This window comes from Peromyscus californicus, unplaced genomic scaffold (assembly GCF_007827085.1).
Source record: "Peromyscus californicus insignis strain IS unplaced genomic scaffold, ASM782708v3 Scaffold_15__1_contigs__length_86483966, whole genome shotgun sequence".
Lineage (NCBI taxonomy): Eukaryota > Metazoa > Chordata > Mammalia > Rodentia > Cricetidae > Peromyscus > Peromyscus californicus.
Genome location: NW_026294447.1, coordinates 80,599,502 through 80,618,787, shown reverse-complemented (window position 1 = coordinate 80,618,787; position 19,286 = coordinate 80,599,502). Strand labels below are relative to the sequence as shown.

Sequence of the window (19,286 nt, the reverse complement as noted above, 5' to 3'; positions counted from 1 at the left end):
AAGCCTGTAAGGCTACCCTCAGAATCAGCAGGGAAGCCTTTAAGTTCATGTTTATTGAGCCCTAACTTTTCTCAGATGTATCTGAGGACAGAACCAAGGGAATCAGTTGTGTTAGTGTATAAAGTAAAGGGAATAAATAAAATGACAAACCACATGACCGAATACAGATATTATTTGCGGGGTGAGGAGAAAAGAACTCACAAATGAACTATGCCTAAAACTACATTAAAATGTGAGTCCCCTAAAGAAAGAAAAAAGAAAGATTCTAACTCAATATTGTGTGTTTACTTATATCCTAGGATGTACTCAACACAGAGAACATTCATTGGCTTTTGTTGTTGTTCCAGAAATGACAAGGAAGAGTAAACAAAAGATGTCTGGGTGGGGAAAAGTGTATGTATTCCAAATTCAAATGAATCCTGAAAGGTACCACGGATGAGCAAAACCACACACATTGCATCCTTACTGTGGTGATACTTTATTTGTGCTGAAATGTGGTAATATTTTATTTGTAGGTTAATAAGTAAAGCTTGCCTGGAGATGGGGGTTGGGGGAGCGGGGAGAAAGACCAGTCTTTTTTTTTTTTTTTTTTTTTTTTTTTTTTTGGTTTTTCGAGACAGGGTTTCTCTGTGTAGCTTTGCGCCTTTCCTGGAACTCACTTGGTAGTCCAGGCTGGCCTCGAACTCACAGAGATCCGCCTGGCTCTGCCTCCCGAGTGCTGGGATTAAAGGCGTGCGCCACCACCGCCCGGCTAAGACCAGTCATTTTAAGAAAAGAATTCAGACAGCACATGCCCTTAATCCCTTAGCAGGCAGGATCTCTGTGTGTTCAAGGCCACACTAGGGAACACAGCCAAGCGTGGTGACACATGCCTTTAAACCCAGTACCAACCATAGAAGCCTGGAGGTCTGTACAGACAGACAGAAAGTGACAGAGCTATGTAGGAAGATAAAGTGAGGTAGCTGGGCTAAGAGAGCCAATGGGAGGGCAGAAAAGCAAAGCATATAAAGCCTGGGTAGACAGGAAGTTGCACATTTAGAAGCTGCAGAGTTGGTGAGGTAAGGTTAGTGGTGGCTTTCCCTATTTCTCTAATCTAAGGCTTTCACCCCTATATTTGGCTCCATGGTTTTTTATTTAATAAGGCCATTTAGAAATTTGTCTACACCTTAGCTTTCATAAAAAGCACTTCCCTTTAAATGAAGATGGTCTGACAAGCCATCGTGCTTCCAGTAACATGGTGAGAATTAAGACATGGTACAAACTTTAGAAATGGAAAAGTATGGTAAGTTACTGAACCCATTCCTTCCTCTGGAATTTGAGAAACTCAGTCCTTAAATAACTGCTCTAGAGGCATTCTGAAGGATGAAAGCTCCGTCAACCTTTGTCCTGGCCACCAAATGTGGAAAATCTTCCTTCTGTCTGGAAGCAGACCAACAAAGAGCCCTAAATAGAATCAGCTTAAGGATTCAAAAGACTCCATAATTAGGTCTCTGCTTCATCTAAAATGCATATGACAAACTTCTAGAATTGCTGAAATTGCCGCTCTAACCCCCATAGCTGCAAAGAGAGCTAACTTGGAAGTAGAAAACCTAGGCAGACTCCTGCAATGAACGGCTGTAGGGCAGCCAACAGGTCTGCCTCGCCCAGCTTGCAGGTTTACAAAGCTGATTTCCAGAACAAATGAGGTAATGACTAGCTGTGTAAACTGGGAGGTATAAGCTTCATCATCCCGAAGGTGATTGTTTTATAGATCAAATCCCGAAAGTGGAGCTCAGAGTAAATTTGCAAACCAGTTGAGGTAAAGACATAAGTAAGTAAGACTGTAAGTATACTCTGCTTGGATTCGAGTGTGTGGTGAAGATTCCTGAGAGGCAACTGGGAGAAAAACGCCCCCTCTTCCAAGCACCTCCCATGCCCAAGCCCTCGAGGCAAGTGCTGCTCTGCAATCATAGCCCTGTCCTCCGGTGATCCTAAATCACCAATGCCAGAGCTACTGCACTCTCCTGAAAGCACCAGACCAGCAGGATTGTGCAGAATCTGCAGGCACAGATGATTAGAAGGAGCAGCAGGAAGTTAACTCTAATTGTGATTTAACACCAATTAGTAGTGGTCATTTTCATCATTCTATTTCATAAGGCTCTTTGCTAAAGTTGTCAAGGGTATTATGTGCGTGTGTGTTTTCAGAGGACAGTGATTATTCTCATCCCTGAAGTAAAAACGGTGCCCAGGAGAAGGACAAACTCATATTTCATTCATTCATGTATATATTCTACAATACAGAAGTTGCAATTCTGGTCTTTGGTGATAGAAAATACCTGCTTAAGGAGTTCATTGTTTGGATGAGAGATCAGAATATTGACAGGAAAACAAATTGCCACAATCTGTGTTATGAGACAAATAGATGTAGGCGGTACATCGTACATAGTCCAGACTTTTATGGAAGCAACATTATGTTTGGTTCCAAGCATGGACAGTGATCTTTTTTCATCAGCTAAAAATCAGTGGGTCCATGGGGTAAACGAGCTGTCATAGGGTGCTTAGCTGTCATACCATGAGTTTGGGAAGGGGAAAGAAAGCACTGTGGCTGGAACTCTCATTGTCACATCCTACACCATTTTCCCAAAGATGCTGGCGTGTGCTTTGGAAATATACACAGTACGCAAGCTATGTATACCAAGCAAGTACTTCAGGGAGGTTTTTAGTAGCCATTTCTAGAATGTTTTCATTCACACGACTGCTGGAATATCTCATTGCTCACAGAAGCAAAAAGATATTCCAGGGTGCTAGCATCACCAGGGTAAGCATGCACTCTTGGAAGAAAAGCAGCCACCAAATCCGAAGCCTGTGCCAGTGCAAGCATGCAGCTAAACCACTGTTTCTTCCTCCAGGCAAAAATAAAATGCAGGGCTGGTGGGGGCTTTACTTCCCCCATAAACCAGTCAGCTAACTTCTAGTGAGCTAGACTCAAAAATAGTACCATGTGTAGTAGAAGTCTAGCTTTAATGGGCAAAAGGAATTCCCAAACTATCACCCCATTGGTCTACCTGCTTTACAAGGCTATATGAGATGATGCTTTGGGGCATTTCTCTGTCTCTGTCTCTTAATGGGAATCCTTCTGTTGTGATTAACCTTTGCCATCATCTCTTCCTCTCCTCCTCCTGTTCTTTCTCTCCTTTCCTCTTGCTTTTCCTTCTGGCGGAAATAGGGTCTTGTTGTACAGCCTGGGCCAGCCCTGAACTCACAATTCTCCTTCCTCAGCCCCTTGTTGGAATTATAAGCATGCGCTGTTGGGCACCCAGCTTGTAATAGTTTATCTTGATTGTCAACTTGAATTGGATTGAGAGATGCATGCCTATAAGATCAGTAGAGTACTGTTCTGGCTGTCTGTGGGAGCACTTCCAACGATGATTGTCATGCAGAATAGTGACCAAAGTTTGAAAAGCCTCCCTTGAATGTGCTTAGCCCTGTCCAATAGGCGAGGGATCTAGAGGGAATAGAAGTGGAAAATGAAGACTCCATCCATCGTGTGCAAGCTTCATTCTACCCATCCATCGTGTGCAAGCTTCATTCTACCTGATCAAGCGCATCTGGTGCTGCTGCCACAGTGTGGGACCTCAGCTCTGCAGCCTCAAACTGGGCCTGTGTTATTGGTCAATACATCAGCCACACTGTAGGGAGCTTTTAGGCCATCAGTCTCAAACTGGGACTGTGTCATTGGTCTCCCTTGTTCTGACACATCTACTTTCTTGAGTTGAGCAAATGCCAGGTTCTCTGTTTCTCCACCACACAGATAGTCATTTCCCATGTATGTAAGCCAATTTAATGCATTCCCCATTTACAATTAAGCATCTATTCTGCCCATTTTATTCCTCTGAAGATCCGTGGTCAATGGATCTTCATCAATCATTGCATGATCAGGTACAACTCAGAAGTTATTAAAATTATCAGATTTTTGTTACTGTACATCTGGAATGATTCAGTCCCACTCATCTGTAGATGTTCAACTATGTTCAATTATTTCTCCATGTTTAACTTTAAAAAAATAAACCTTGGTGAGTATGGATCCATTGTTGACATTCTCCTGAAATTCATATACTGAAACCATAACTTCTGGTATGGCATAAGCTTTAGACAGGCTTCTACAAAGTAAAGAGTCATCATGATGTTAAATGTAATTAGTAGGTCTATAAAAAGAGTTACCAGAAAGTCCTCTTGCTCACTCCCTCCATGTAGAGCAGTAGCAGAAATGCCATGTGAGCCTGCAGTGAAAAGGTATTCTCTAGAGGAATGGCTCTCATCAGGTAGTAACCCCAACACCTTAGGTTTGTAATTTTAGCCTCTGTAAGTGTGAACAAATAAATTTCCATAGTTAAAGCCACTCATTCATTTTATGTTGTACCAGCCAAACACTGGACTTACATGAGAGACATAAATGAATGTGAGCATTAAATTAACATTGGTACCAGATTCCAAATTAGCCCTGAACTCAGTGCTAGAGAGTACAGTACTGAGACGTCTGAATGCACAACTACTCTCAAGCATTCAAGGAAGGTGTTTCCTTGAGAACACAACAGAAGGACAGCTGTCAGTTTGGCATCATTTTCTATTGGTGTCCAGTGGATTCTACTTTACAACAACTATAGAAGTATTAGACAGACTTTCTTTAGTACCACTTGGTTTAGAATTTTTATGATAGCCAAAAAATTAAGCAAAGCCATAGAGTGAAAAAGTATGCCCATAAGTCTTGATCTAGAGCAGTGGTCCTCAACCTGTGCGACCTCTTTGGGGGTGCTTATCAGATATCCTGCATATCAGATATTTTATTGTGATTCAGCACAGTAGAAAAATTACAGTTATGAAGTAGCAACAAAATAATTTTAATGGTCGGAGGTCACCATGACTGTATTAAAGGGCCACAGCATTTGGAAGGTTGAGAACCACTAATCAAGAGTCATAAAGGAGTTTATATCTGTAAATATAACCCCAAAAGGAAATTAAACAGGAAGCACTCCTTTGCTATACATTTTAGCCTCCATTAACATTATTTAATGTAAGTTTTTTTTTTCTTATCATAATGTAGTTTACAACATTTTCCTTTGAGTTTTTTTTGGAATTGGCTGGATAGCAATCTTAATTCTCAGCCCCAACAAAAAGCTGTTCTCTACACAACTCCATATGCTTAGCTACCATCAGCTGAGCAAATTTCAGGGCTTTTCAGTTCTACAGAAACACAGCTCTCCCTGCTTCTCATTATCTTCAGTACTCATGTTTATCATGTTTGGTGATAAATCTGTCTATATTTTCATAAATTTTAATGTGAAGGTTAATAAGTAATGTTGTATGTCCAATGGGAGGACTTCTCATTCTATGTATTTATTCTAAGTGATGGAGTAGCCAGCACAGTTCCTAAGCTACTGACATTGGGAGGACTTCTCATTCTATGTATTTATTCTGTGATGGAGTAGCCAGCACAGTTCCTAAGGTACTGACATAATAGCAAAGAGAAGAGAATAGTACAAAGTTGGTGGTGATACAATACTTTGTCATATGCCGTATCACTTCTTAGATGATGTTGATGTGAAAGGAACATGCTTTTGCTAATGTGAAGTCTTTTGCAATGCAGGTGACAGAGATGTCAACATCCACTGTTGATGCTGGATCGTGCTCTGGTTGGAATCCTACTCGCATGGCATGTAGCTTGCTTTGTTTGTTTGCTTGCTTGCTTATTTGGGGTTCTCTGTCCATTGGTACCAAAGCACAGTGTGAAACACACTGAAATCAGTCTCTAAATCACACGTGAGCTCATGCTATCTGTCTTCTTCCTGAAGGCTAAACATAACCAAGCATCAAATTTTATAATCTTCCACAAAGGTCATTAAAATGATACCTTTAGTCTCTCCTAGAAATTGCTGCATAAACAAGATCAGAGCAACAGCAGTAGCAATGGACATGTTATCATGGAAAGGGGTAAAGCTCCCCATGGTCCCACCTTTTACAAGGCTTTTAATCTACGTTTAATAGTAGAAATGCTGACAGCACAGGACACAAGAAACTTAGATGCCAACAAAAGATTTGGCACCAACTTACTATGTAAACCTGAGTGAATCTCTTCATTTTCTTAGTTTGTTTTTTCATCTATAATTAAATAAATAAAAATAGGTAGCCTATAAGAATTGTTGTTAATTCTTGATAATTCTCTCTTTGAAGCGAAATCCTAAATCCTGTGTTGTCATCGCCCTTCTAGACTCTTTCTGTCCCCTCACCTGAGATAAACTGGATTCATCTCCTTGGTGTCCTTTTTAAACCTGAGTGCACCCTTTCATAGCACTTTCCTGAATATGTGATGACCTTTATTCTGAGGTCTCCTGGACAGCAGACCCTGGGCCTCTCCCCCAGGGCCCCCATACCTGTTAGTAGGAATGTGTATTGAATATACATCGAGTCAACCAATACTTTCTGTACCATGCTTCAACAAAGTGTCTCATCAGAATATGTACAGAAAATAGCAAATAAAACCTCTCACTCTTCTTATTTAAGTAGTTACTCTGGAGGGAAATATGTTCCTGCTATCTTGAAAGTGAAGAAAATATTCAGAAATAATTCGCAATCTCAGCCATGCTTAATGTAGCCGTAAGTGCTAATGGAGCATTTATTTTTAAGCTCCAAGGAAATGAAATTCTCTTGACAGCCTCATGTACAAATATACCTACCAATTTTTAAATGGCCCATTTTCTTATACTCATAAAATGTAATGTCTGTGGGCTTCAGCAAGATTTTTTTTTTTTTTTACTAGAAAAGGGTTCCAATAAAATTACCAGTGTATCTACAGATCTGAGGAACTCGGAGAACACAGATTTCTTAGTAACCTTTATAAATGGTGCATTGTTAGTCCTCAAGACTATCCCTAGCTTGAATGAATGACTACAAGTCACAAGAACAGCACAGAGCTACAGTTGTGGCAATGACCTCCTGCAGCCTAAGCATACAAAGCTAGCTTAGCTAAGGAAGAAGTGCATGGGAGAGGCTGGGAAAGCCAGGCACGAACACCCAGCATCTTCTCTCTAGCTTGTCCAGCAGGAGTTATGGAAGTGCATATGTAATGCTGTCAACCATTAAAATTCACTAGGGATACAGTATCTCTGGGAAGTGCTCATGTAGGCATCTTCTGCCTAGCCTGTACCCAAATTCCACAGAATAAAATAAAGAAATCACATTGTTTACATAAACTATATTATCTGAATAATTAATTTAAGCCCAGAAAGGGACTCACTAGCCAAAGGGGTAGGAATCAGCTACAATCCAAGTCCCAGGTTAACTGCTTAAGTCATGCTTTAAAGGACAACAGTGACTTCTACTGGGTTCAAACTGTTTTTATATAGTTAGCGCTGCTGAATAGCCACTAGAGAGAATGATCAAAATACAATTAATTTAAGAGTCCAGTGGGAGTCTTTTGGAATCTATCACCCACACTGAGTGTGCCAACTATCTTTTTTTGACTCAGACCTGCGGATGGTGCTGAATCCCCTACACACTCATTCTTTCATCATCCCCAGAAGCAGCATCTTAAATTGGTCAAATATATAAATGCATAAATAAATTCAGCAAATGTTTCAACTCTGCTGTTCTTTGATGCCTTCTCTGACCATGTCTAAACTCATAATAAACCACAAAAGTGTGGTCTCATCACAGAAAATAGTACATCAACCAAGTCCTTCTGTGCAGCTCACTTTAGATTCTGAATTCTACACCAGAGGCTTAATCTCCTGTTGTCTGGTGAAGTGTGTGGGCCTTTTGCAGAACAATTGCTTTACATGCACAGCATAAAATAGTGATAACCAAAACAAAATGTTGGAATATCTTAAACATATATGACATAATCTAAAAATATCTATGTTTTAGGCACAAATCTTATGGGAGTAGCTCTATGTCTTAGGCACAAATCTTATGGGAGTAGCTCTATGTCTTAGGCACAAATCTTATGGGAGTAGCCAACCAATATCTGATTGCATTTAAGGCCCACCCCATGAGACAGAATCTATCTTCAAATAAATAAGCTAAATATAGGATTTTTTTTTTAATTAACAAAGTTTGCAGGTTACAAGTAAAAAATCTCAGACATCCAATACCATGAGATCAGGGGCTCCTTAATTTATTTCGTGTATTCCCAACAACCTGTTGGTCCAAAAATAAACAGACACACTTGTTTGTGCAGAACTTTTAGGACTAATCAAATAAATTTGTTTTATTATTAGTTTGTTTTATTATTTACTAAAATATTTTGATTTTACATAAAGACTATACTCCACCTTCTCTCAGAGCAATGTTATAAGGGAACCAGCCTGGACTCAATGAAGCAGTTTCCAACCTGAGAGAGAACTAGAGGCCTTGACCTTCAATGTGAACTCACTCAACTTCTCACTAACTGCCAGTGTCTTTGCTCCTGAGCGCTCTCTTCCTGGCTCTGAAACCACTCCTAACTGTATGATATTTTCTGTCTTACAGTGGCCCTCTGGCTGGGTGGAAAATAAGGGAAATGGGCTTTCTGTTAAAGGCAGAAAGATTTCTATTTGTATAGCCACCATTTCCAGCATCATTCCAGTCCTCTGCATCTAGCAGCTGACACACTTGAGACCCATGGGTAGCCAGTTACCTGTCTGGTAATGGTTTATAGAAACACAACAGCGTTTGTTTATTGGCCTATTTACACTGACAGCCCTCTATAAAAAGAGAGGCAGAGAGTCCATCCCTCCCTGTCCCACCATGAGGGCACACTGAGAAGGTAGTCATCTGCAAACTCCAAAAAGAGCTCTCACCATGGAATCAAATGGGCCAGACACTCAATTCAGGCTTCCTAACCATTAGATTGAAAAATCCTTATTTAAAACAGCCAGTGTTTGAGATACAATATCCCAGTCTCAGAAACTCAGCCTTCTCATGGGTGAAATGACTACTATTGTGCCTTATGTGTATTGCTGGCATTTAATAAGATTATTACACAAAACGTACTGAAGTTCTTGATTCTATTCTGTTAGAGTTGACTAGTGTAGGAAGATGTTCTTGTGCCATAACAGTGAAGTTGGATAGTTGAGGTTAGCAAACAAATCCTAAAGATTTTACTATCTTGTCCTTGATTCAAAAAGTTTGCTAATCCCAGCTCTAATTGTTGGATAAAATTACTAGACTTCTTTTACAATAATTTTTTAAATAGAAGAGTTAAAGACTTGTTTCTGTTAAGGGGAACCTTATTTGTACAGCAGGAGATGAGGGTCAGGAACCAAAGAATCACCCAGTTCCTCTCTAGCACAGACATTGAAAACCACACACTCTACAATGTCTCCTTGGAAGCAATGTATAAATTTATAAAGCAGCCATTATAAAGTGGCCAGAGATGCACATCACTATGGCTGAGAACTTGAGTTCAAAGTCTGATTCCCCACTTACTAGAATCATATTCTTACTCAATGGCCATGGTCACTATGGCGTCCATAGCTCACTAAGAACATAGTCTCGGTTATAGAAGTGAGCAACAACTATTCAACAAAATCATTCTTACAACAACAGCAAGAAAACCCATCTTTTTCCAATTAGTAAAACAATGGGGAATAAAGTAAATGAGCAAATGAGACATTCGACACATGGGAAGCATTTGTCTGTAAAAAAAAAAAAATGTCTATGGGAAAGCCTGGCAACTATTGTGAGAAGTTTGTAGAATCAAAGAATGGTTAAAATCTGGATCTTGACCCACAAATTGTTTGGCAGATGTAAATATCACTCTCAGAACCTTCACTGTCCTATAGTTGAAATGGAGATTATTCTGCCTTGTTTGTAGGGTGATGACACTAATAATATTATCATAATTAAAATGCATTATGCCTAGGCACATAAAATAGGCTGTTCCAACGGTAGTTGGTATTACTAATCATTGGAAGATCCTCTTTCACAGTTCTCTTTCACAATTTGTTTGACTGAGAATAAAGAGGCAGAGACTGGCACCACATCCTGTTCTCCAATGAGCCAAGTTACTAAATAACCCATTAAGAGCAGAGGGATGGGATTATGAATTAGATTAGAATTATTATTAGAACAAATAAAATTTAAAAAAAAACAATGAAAGTTATAGCAGATTGGGAAGGGGAGAAGCCATTTGTAACTTAGCACACTAGTACCTGTAGAGACAAGCATGTAGTCCCCACATCCTGATTAAAAAATAAAAACAAACCAGTGTTCATGGTCTGCAGCTCAAATGTTTTAACTGGTGGAACCACAATTATACAGATTGTCAGCTCTAATAACCAACAAAATGTTTGTGTGTGTGTGTGTGTGTGTGTGTGTGTGTGTGTGTGTGTGTGTGCTATAACTGTACAAACACATGCATAGGAGTGTGCAAGAGAAAAAATGAAGCAGAGCTTTATAATCATAAAGTTTATCAACTTATTTTGATGAACTGTATATTCTATTTGTGATCTGTTTGAATTATTCCTTCTGGAGACTTTGCCTTATAACCATATCAATTGATGTGCTGGTTGGTTTTACGTCAACTTGACACAAGCTGTTGTCTGAAATAAGAGAGCCTCAAGTGAAAAAATATGCCTCTATAAGACCCGGCTGTGGAGCATTTTCTTAATTAATGATTGATGGGGGAGGGCCCAGCCCATTGTGGGTGGTACCATTCCTGGGCTGGTGGTCTTGGGTTCTATAAGAAAGCAGGCTCTGCAAGCTATGGTAAGCAAGCCAGTTAGCAGTATCCAATCTAAGGCTTCTGCATTAGCTCCTATGTTGTAGAATATTACCTTAACTATGTACAGATAGGTTATATTTGTTTATGTTGTGGAATATTACTTTAACTAGGCAAAGATATGTTACATTTGTTTATGTTGCATTTGTTTAACAATGTAAAGATGTGTTGCTTTGCCTGCCTAAGGCACATGATTGATCTAAAAAAGCCTGAATAGCCAATAGCTAGGCAGTAGAAGCTGGTGGGCAAAGAGAATAAGTAGGATGAGGAATCTAGGCTTGAAGAAGAGAAGAGAGAAGAGAATGAGGGAGAAAGAAAGGGAGATGCCTGGGGCCAGCCAGTCAGGTAGCCACCAGTCAGCCAAACATGGAGTAGGACATACAGAAAGAAAGAAAGGTAAAAGCCCTGAGGCAAAATGTAGATGAAGAGAACAGGTTAAATTAAGTTATAAAAGCTAACTAGAAACAAGCATAAGATAAGGCTGGGCATTCATAACCAATAATAAGTCTCCATGTTATGACTTGGGAGCTGGTTAGTGACTCCAAATAAAGCCTGCTACACTCCTGCCTCTAGATTCCTGCCCTCCTTGAGTTCCTGTTCTGACTTCCTTCAGTTATAGACTACATTATGGAAGTGCAAGCCAAATAAACTCTTTCCTCAACTCACTTTTGGTCATGATGTTTCAGCAGCAATAGTAAATCTATGTAGGACAGTTGGTTGTTTAATATTAATCTCCCTGGTCCTGATTTCTTCACATGGCTGGAGGGAGAAATAAGTCTCCATCATAAGTCACAAAAATGTCATAAATATAAAATGAGATCTGATGTAAACAATCTGTTTTGAGGAGGACAATGACAGTGGGTATTCTGCAAAATGTAATATGATTGGTAAGGGTTCAGGTAACCTTACAGAATCAGGAAAAATTCCAAATTGGATCCATTTTGAGTTAGTGTGAACATAAGAGCTTCAAATAGCTGTTGGTGGATAGAGACCTTACAGCAGAAAGCAGAGTATGGATCCAAGAACTGTGGGCTCCCTAACAACAAGCAAAAATATTTGGACCCTTTTCCATCATCTGTCCCTGGCTAATGTCCAATTGCTGGTGTTTCACACTATGTGCACTTGAAGCATTCTGAGCACAGAAGTCTGTGGTTCATCCCTGTTCTCTATAGCTGTTTACTTGTTCCACAGCTCCTGGATATTCGATGACAATTTGTTAACAAACATATGAACTGAAACATTGCTCTAGTACAGATCAAACATTTGAAAAGTCAGTGAGATTCCCATTCCTGCTGGCCTAGACTTCTCTTGGAACCTAAGCAAGAAGCACATTGATTGAATTCTATTTCTTTCTGCATTGCTACAGTGTGGACATTAATTTCTATCTTGACTGGCTTGTTTGCCTTCATATTAACTACAAGAAAGGTTTTAAGAGGCTGTCAAAAGGAAGGACTGTTATTCCAAAATACTTCAGTGTAGACATGCAATCATTTTATGTGAAGTCCCGTAAGTGCAGTTGTCCAAATGTGTATTTCATTCTTGGCCATAAAATGAGTCTTAGCCAATGCCCAATGACCTATAAATCAGAGAGAGGAGGTTTCTTTATGCAAATTGACTTTATGCCACACTCATCAATAAAGAAACAAATGGTAATGAAGATCAAATTTTCAGCAGTACCCAAGGAAACAAATCCTGTCTCTATTTACACAGTATGTCAGGGTGGCTAATTCATTTTTCTGATGGTGTTCTTTGAAAGAATTGATGAAAAGGAAGCTTGTGAATCGATTATGAGATGAGAAGAAGGGTTTAAAGAGCAATGGGAATAGAAAATGGGTAGCCAGCTTGATTGACATCCCGAATTCTAAAGACAGCAACATCCTAAAAGAAAGGTGTTGCTGTCCCTTTTAGAGCAGTAACACAAACTCCAGCAGCTAACCATATGTGATGGGTGTCCTTGGTTACCAACTTGACCACATCTGGAATTAACTAAATATCAAGGGGCTGAGTACACCTGTAAGAGATTTTTTTCTTGATTGAATTATTTGAAGTGGGAAGACTCACCCTAAGTCTGTATCTTTTGAGGTGGGAAGATGCACCTTAAACCTAGGACACCTCTTCTGGTGGCAGCTATATAAAGGAAATGGAAGAAGGGATATCTGGCTCTCTGCCTGCTTCACACTCACTCTCTCTGGCAAGTTCATTCCTTCACTGGCATTAGAGCCTACTCTTTGGGATCATGCTGTATAATGAAGACCACTTAGACACTCAGTCTTGTGGACTGAGCAATCACTGGATTCTTAGACGTTGGATATTCTGAACCCTGACTAATGATATGCCATGCCATAGCACAGTTTCCAGCCCCATTTGTTTCTCCCCAAGTCTGTTTTTTCATTTTGCATCTTAAATGACAAAGAATCAAATATTTACTCAGATAGTCAGAGTATCTTCTCCCTGTAAAAGCAAACAACACAAATAAAAGGAAGGAAAATTACATCACCCCATGCAGATGGGGATGTACCACTTCAAAATGAAGCACTTTCCATCCTTGGCTGATAGAACATAGCCGGCTAGCACCCTGGATACTCATAAGAGAAAGTAGATATGACATACCCGCTTCCTTAGATTGCAAGTGAGAGTGAGGTTCCTTGAAAATGAGTTTGCAAATGCTGTATAGAAGTCCAGGACCTTGAGCAAGGCTTCTCGCTTGATGATGTGCAGGTCACAGTAAGTCAGAGCCCGGACATTGGCACAAGCATGAGCAAGTGTGGTTTCCTTCCAGAAGATGTCTCCAAACACATCACCTTTCCCTGGAAAGCAGGTCAAGACAACAGTGTCAGTCACACCCCCTAGTGTTATTTGGTTTAATAGATAATGTTGATCTATATAATTCAGAGCACAAGCCCCTCTGTATAGATAGAACAGTGTACAGCACTTTTTCATCGTAATAACACCCCCCAGACTTCAGTCCCTGATGGAAACCTGGTGTTGGGAAAATGAATGCCATTCACTGGAGTAGCTAATACCCTCATTGTAACAAATAATTTCAATAACTTTTGCAACATTAACTTTTCCCATCTGATTAGAAAGAGGAAAAATAACGCCTTTTTCTTTCTCCCACTCTTTCTAGGAAAAAACGACAACAAAACAAAATGCAATACCCAAGAATGTGTTGTTATAGCATTTCTCTTTTTATAACAGATGCAGTGCGCATTAAACCAAATTACTCAAGTAACGTAGAACTGCACTCCAAGCACACTAAGATATGTCATGTCTCTGTCCTCAAAGCATGACCTTCTCTCTCCACATAGTTAACCTGACAAGGTCTCAAGGTCTGGCTCAAGAGCACCTTGACCATGACTCCTAAGCTTAAGAGACTAAACTGTGGGAAATGATGAGGGATACACACTTGCCATCCCACAGAATAGGAGAAATATTCCCATTCAAGAGTCAAATGTGGATGCATTTTTTAAATTCTAGAATTGCATGAATTATCGATTCACTTCAGAAGCATCATCCCCGGATGCCCAAGAAGACTCCACCATTCCAAATCAGAAGTCCTTAGTTTTACAAAGGGCTTGAGGAAATGTCAAATGTCAATTATCCTCAAAGGCCCTTCTGCTAGGAAGGTTCCCTAAGAGCCCTCTGGCTTCTAAAGTTCAGCCATCTGCTTTCTTTGTTCTGTTTCTGCCAATGTGTGTTAAGATGGAAAAGACAGGAGGAATGTACTCCAGTGGGACAAGCTTTCCTAGAGGCGTTCTGTGGATGATTTGTTTTCTCTGCATCCTAATCACACAGAGGAACAAATACCTATGTATATCGTGCAGATTAAAATCAGAACAGGGGAAAAGAAGAAGTGTTCCATAAAACCCCCAAGCACAATCACACCACTAGAAAGGAAAGTGGGTGTAACCAGAGAAATGGGAGAAAGAAATGGGCATAGAAACAAAGAAGTTGGCCAAGTAATATCACAGATTCTTTGCCCAAATGAGCAGCTGGGAAGCTCTTAGAATGTAGCAGAGTAGCAGCGAAGGGGCCAACCTTAACAGGCACTCTATGGTAGATGTAGAAGGTGTGCGAGTTTCTCAGAAGGTGTTCCAATCACCATGTAGATCACATGATCAGCAGAAAATAACCATGATAGCTACTTAATTTATTTTCAACAATCCACTTGTATTTCAACCCACTAAAAAAATCCTTACAGTTGGTGTCACTGTTTAATGACTCAGTTGTTTGATCATTACAGTTGTCCAAGGAAATAACATTAGAGACCAAGTAGGTAAATAATCAAGGGACACAGTATTATGATAACCTGGGTAGACTAATGACAGATACATGGTAATACTACATACTATTACAAAGATGAAATCTGTATGTGGCATTCTCTTTAAGCTAGCAATTCCAAATATACATACTCTAATTGCATAATCAGAAGTGCTAAATTTACTTGGGAAAACACTCACAGAACTAGTATTCATAATAGTCCTGCAAAGTGTGGTAAGATAAAGGTCAAAGAATAAATAAATTATGAAACAGTAGATAGCCACTAAGTAACATAGATTGCATGAGATGGTATACAGAATGCTCATATTACAAAAATATGAAGTCAGTACAATTACATTTTGTATACAACACACCCTACCCCATCACTCATATATATGTACATAAAGTTTACAAGCAAATGAATTAATGTGGTAGCATCTCTCAGAACTATGAGAACAATGCATGGGTTTCTCTTAAATCTGCATGCATTCTTTTGTAAATAAAAGATACAAATAAAAATTATAGTAACAAAGATGATAATGCTAAAAATGTAAGTTTTTAATAAGACTCTTTTGATCCACCTCTAGCTTGTTTGGGTTTTATTTATTTGTTTGTTTGTTTTTAAATCTAGTAAGGTAACATATTCTATACTTTCTTCAGATTCTTAGTTTTCCTTAAAGAGATGGAAAGGGAGTTATATTTCTTCAGATTCATTATATGACACTTTCTCAAATTGCCAATTATAATATCATCTCTGGTCCATTTGTAAGTGATGAACTATCTGATTTTCAGGTATGCTATGCTTTAATACTAACTAATGCATTTGACTCAGTATTCTCAGTTCCAAGAATTAAAAAGTTTAGAGCCATCACAAATAACACACAGGGCAGTGTTATCAATCACAGCCTGACAGTTTTAAAAATGTACCATATGTACAAAAAACAAAAGAAATTACAAAAAATATATGTAAAATATCAATGAATAAAGACTTAATTCATTTTGAAATAACATACAAAATGCTTATCTTATGATACTAGATCAAAATTGATTAAATGATTACATGGGTGAATCTATAATTCATTCATTTCTTTTAGATTTTCCAAATTAACAGACTATGGGTTTTTAAAATATTCTCTTAGATTATTCTGAATTTCTTTGATGACTGTTGTGATGCTTCCCTGTTCATTTCTGTTATTTTGGGTTGTCCATTTCTTGATTTTGATTAGTTGGGTCAAAGTGCTACTTTCATAGCACCAGAAGGTGCCAAGCAAACATTCAAGGGAGGGTAGTAACCAATAGTCCTGCACACCCATGATGCTAATAAATCACAACAATGAGCAGCATAGCATGAAAGCCGAAAGGGTGCGATAGTGGCACCCATACCTTGGCAGTCACTAACAGCTCTGTAACTGGACTTAAGGCCTCTTCAATGAGAGAGAAGTCATGCCTGGAACTAGGAACTCCGCCAACTCCCTGGGGCTAGTGAGGTCATGGTTCTTGAAGAAGACCTACTTTACTAAGTCAGCACAATCCCTAAATGCCTCTAACAGCCATAATAAAGTTTATCAAAATAAAACTGATGTACCAAGACCAAAAGTATTATCAAGAAGTGTACTTTTTGAAGAATGTTTTCATGATAGAATCAAAGTGCATTGTGTAATTGTGCTATGATATATAGTCCATTTTCATGCAATTAACTTGTTAATCAAAAACAAATTTAGATAAAAGATAAAATGAACAAACAGTTAAAAGAAAGCGCATTTTAGTAATAAAAAATAAAGTTTTGAGTACTATGTTCATCTCTTTTTTCTTTCTGTCATTCCCCAGTTTACTATATAACCTTTATCAAAAAGAGCAAAACCAGCAAACTCATTCATAGATACACAGTAAAATTTTAAAGAATGTACAAATATAAAAATATTAGAGAACTACAGAAAAATTAACAAATGTGGATAACTCTCATCCTATCCTCAGAATAGTCAATAAATACTCATTAATTGTAAGTGGAGACCAGGAGTTTAAAGATACTCAGTGCATGAGTAGAGTTTCCTCTTATCAAAACAGATGGTTGTTAATTTGTAGGCATTCAAATATTAATCAGGTATTTTGTTTTACCAACTGAAATATTAAAATCTTATTTCTACTTTCAATTTTTCAATTGATCTCTTTTTGAAAATCTAAGGATCAAACTCAGGGGTCTCAAGCATGCTAGTCAAGAGCTCTACCCCTGTGCTTCACATTCACTCCAAAATCATTTATCATTTTGAAATCATGGATGAAAATATCTATGATACAAAGAGAACAATAAGAAACAAGAATATTAACTCATGACAAGCTTTGTCCCCTACTTCTGCTAAAAAATATTAGAGACATATAACAAAGTTAACAAACATGAATAATTCTACTCCCATCATCAAAGTTCTCATTGCATAATACCTGATACTAACCATTACATGGCAGAAAATTTCCCTGACTATATGTGATATATAATCTGGATATTAGCTTAATCATTTACTTCAAATTTTACTTGCTCTATCCAAGCAAGTCACCTAATATAATGATTCAATTCACAGCAATCTTCTATTATACTTCTGGGAAGCTGGTCATCATCCAAGTCAATGAATTATTTATCAGATGCGATAAAAGCCCATTAATGCTCTTCTTCTTCAAGGCATATTATAAACTTTATACATTCTGAAAAAAATTACAAAATGTGGACATGTGGCAGTATGCATGGGATACCCAATAGAGATGCACCTTTCCTGCATGGCAAAGATTTTACACATTTTCAGGCAAAGAAACTCCTATTCATGTTCATGACTATAGAATATCTGATGCTAGATTTTAGGTCAGTTCCTGCTGGGTACAAGTCACGTCAGCTGTAAACATTTTGGAGCTTAAGCAAACGAGCCTCCCTCAAAGCCCTAAAATAGGAAGGAACCTCACACTTATCAGGAAAGCTGTTGTTTGGTCTATTTATATTTTCTCAGTTCTTTGCATCGAGCCTTATGAAGTATTTCACTGCTGAACCACAGGAAATGGGATTGAAAAATAGAAATTAATGCTTAACATCCACATAGTAACAAACTGTAAAAATGGAAAGACAAAACAGAGCTAGAGTTACAACATGATTAAAGGAGTAATACAGGCTGTAACCTGCTTGGGGACTGTGGTACCCTATGGGGCTAGTTAACATCCAGATTTTTTTTTTATCTTTGACCCATTAGCTAGTGAGTTGATGATATGAGTTTTTAAATGCATAAAAGTCATCACAATTATTCCTTGGTTAGAGCAACTACCTTACCCAACAGATCCTTTGAACTTTACTTGGGTTGTTTCTTGAGTGTGTTTAAAGCATGACCATCATTCAATTTGATGAGTTTTCCATCCATATTTGATGAGAGTTTATTTCAGCTTATAATTCCACATCACAGTCTATTACTGAGGGAATGCAGGGCAGGAACTCAAACAATGCAGAAACCATGAGTCAGGAACTAATGCAGAGACCATGGAGGAGTCCTGTGTATTGGCTTGCTCTTCATGACTTACTCACCCTGTTTTCTTGTAGCACCCAGAACTACCAGCTCAAAGATGGCACCACACACAGTGAGCTGAGCCTTTCCATATCTGACATCTGAATAAAGAAAATACACCACAGGCTTTCCTACAGGCCAACCTGGTGAGAACAATTTCTCAGCTGAAGTTCCCTGTCTCAAAAAGAGGCTAGACTTTGCCAAGTTGGCATAAAACTAGCCAGCAAAGGTATATGTAGGTAATTAATTTGTAACCATGATGAATTAAATTAATATATATTTATTATCTCAGATAGTGAATATGTGCATTTGTTCATGGGCCAGGAGAGTTAAAAATTATTTAACAAAAATCCCTAAAAACTACAATAGATACTCAAGAGAAAGTGCATGTAACCAAAACTTAGCACTACAGAAATTCCGCAAATCATAAAGACAGAAAAATAAAAAGGAAAGAAAGAAACAAAGGTGACAGAAACAGCTACAAGACAAGTAATAAAATAGCCATTATCCACCCAGCCATAAGAATGCTGAATATAAATGGATGCAACGGTACAATCGAGGACACAAAGGGGCTGAATGTAATCTCTGTCTAGTTGTGGCCAGAGGTGACGATAATAAATAACAGAGCTGATACAAAGTAATAATAACCGTATGCTGCCAAGAGTTGATATACTTTATCTTTGAAGATACTTAAAAACAGACTAAAAGTATGTAAGAACCTATTCAACAAGACAGCAATTAAAAGAGTAAGCATACTG

General features: G+C 38.5%; 1 protein-coding gene across 3 annotated transcripts in view; it reads right to left on the bottom strand.

Annotated features, from left to right (window-relative positions):
- Kcnh5 (potassium voltage-gated channel subfamily H member 5) overlaps positions 1-19,286 on the bottom strand; it is a 405,914-nt gene that overhangs the window by 161,479 nt on the left and 225,149 nt on the right. For all 3 annotated transcript variants that reach the window (XM_052739582.1, XM_052739583.1, XM_052739581.1), the window contains exon 10: positions 13,346-13,542. In XM_052739582.1, coding sequence (XP_052595542.1) covers positions 13,346-13,542 — 197 coding nt within the window. The remainder of the gene's footprint in view (positions 1-13,345; positions 13,543-19,286) is intronic.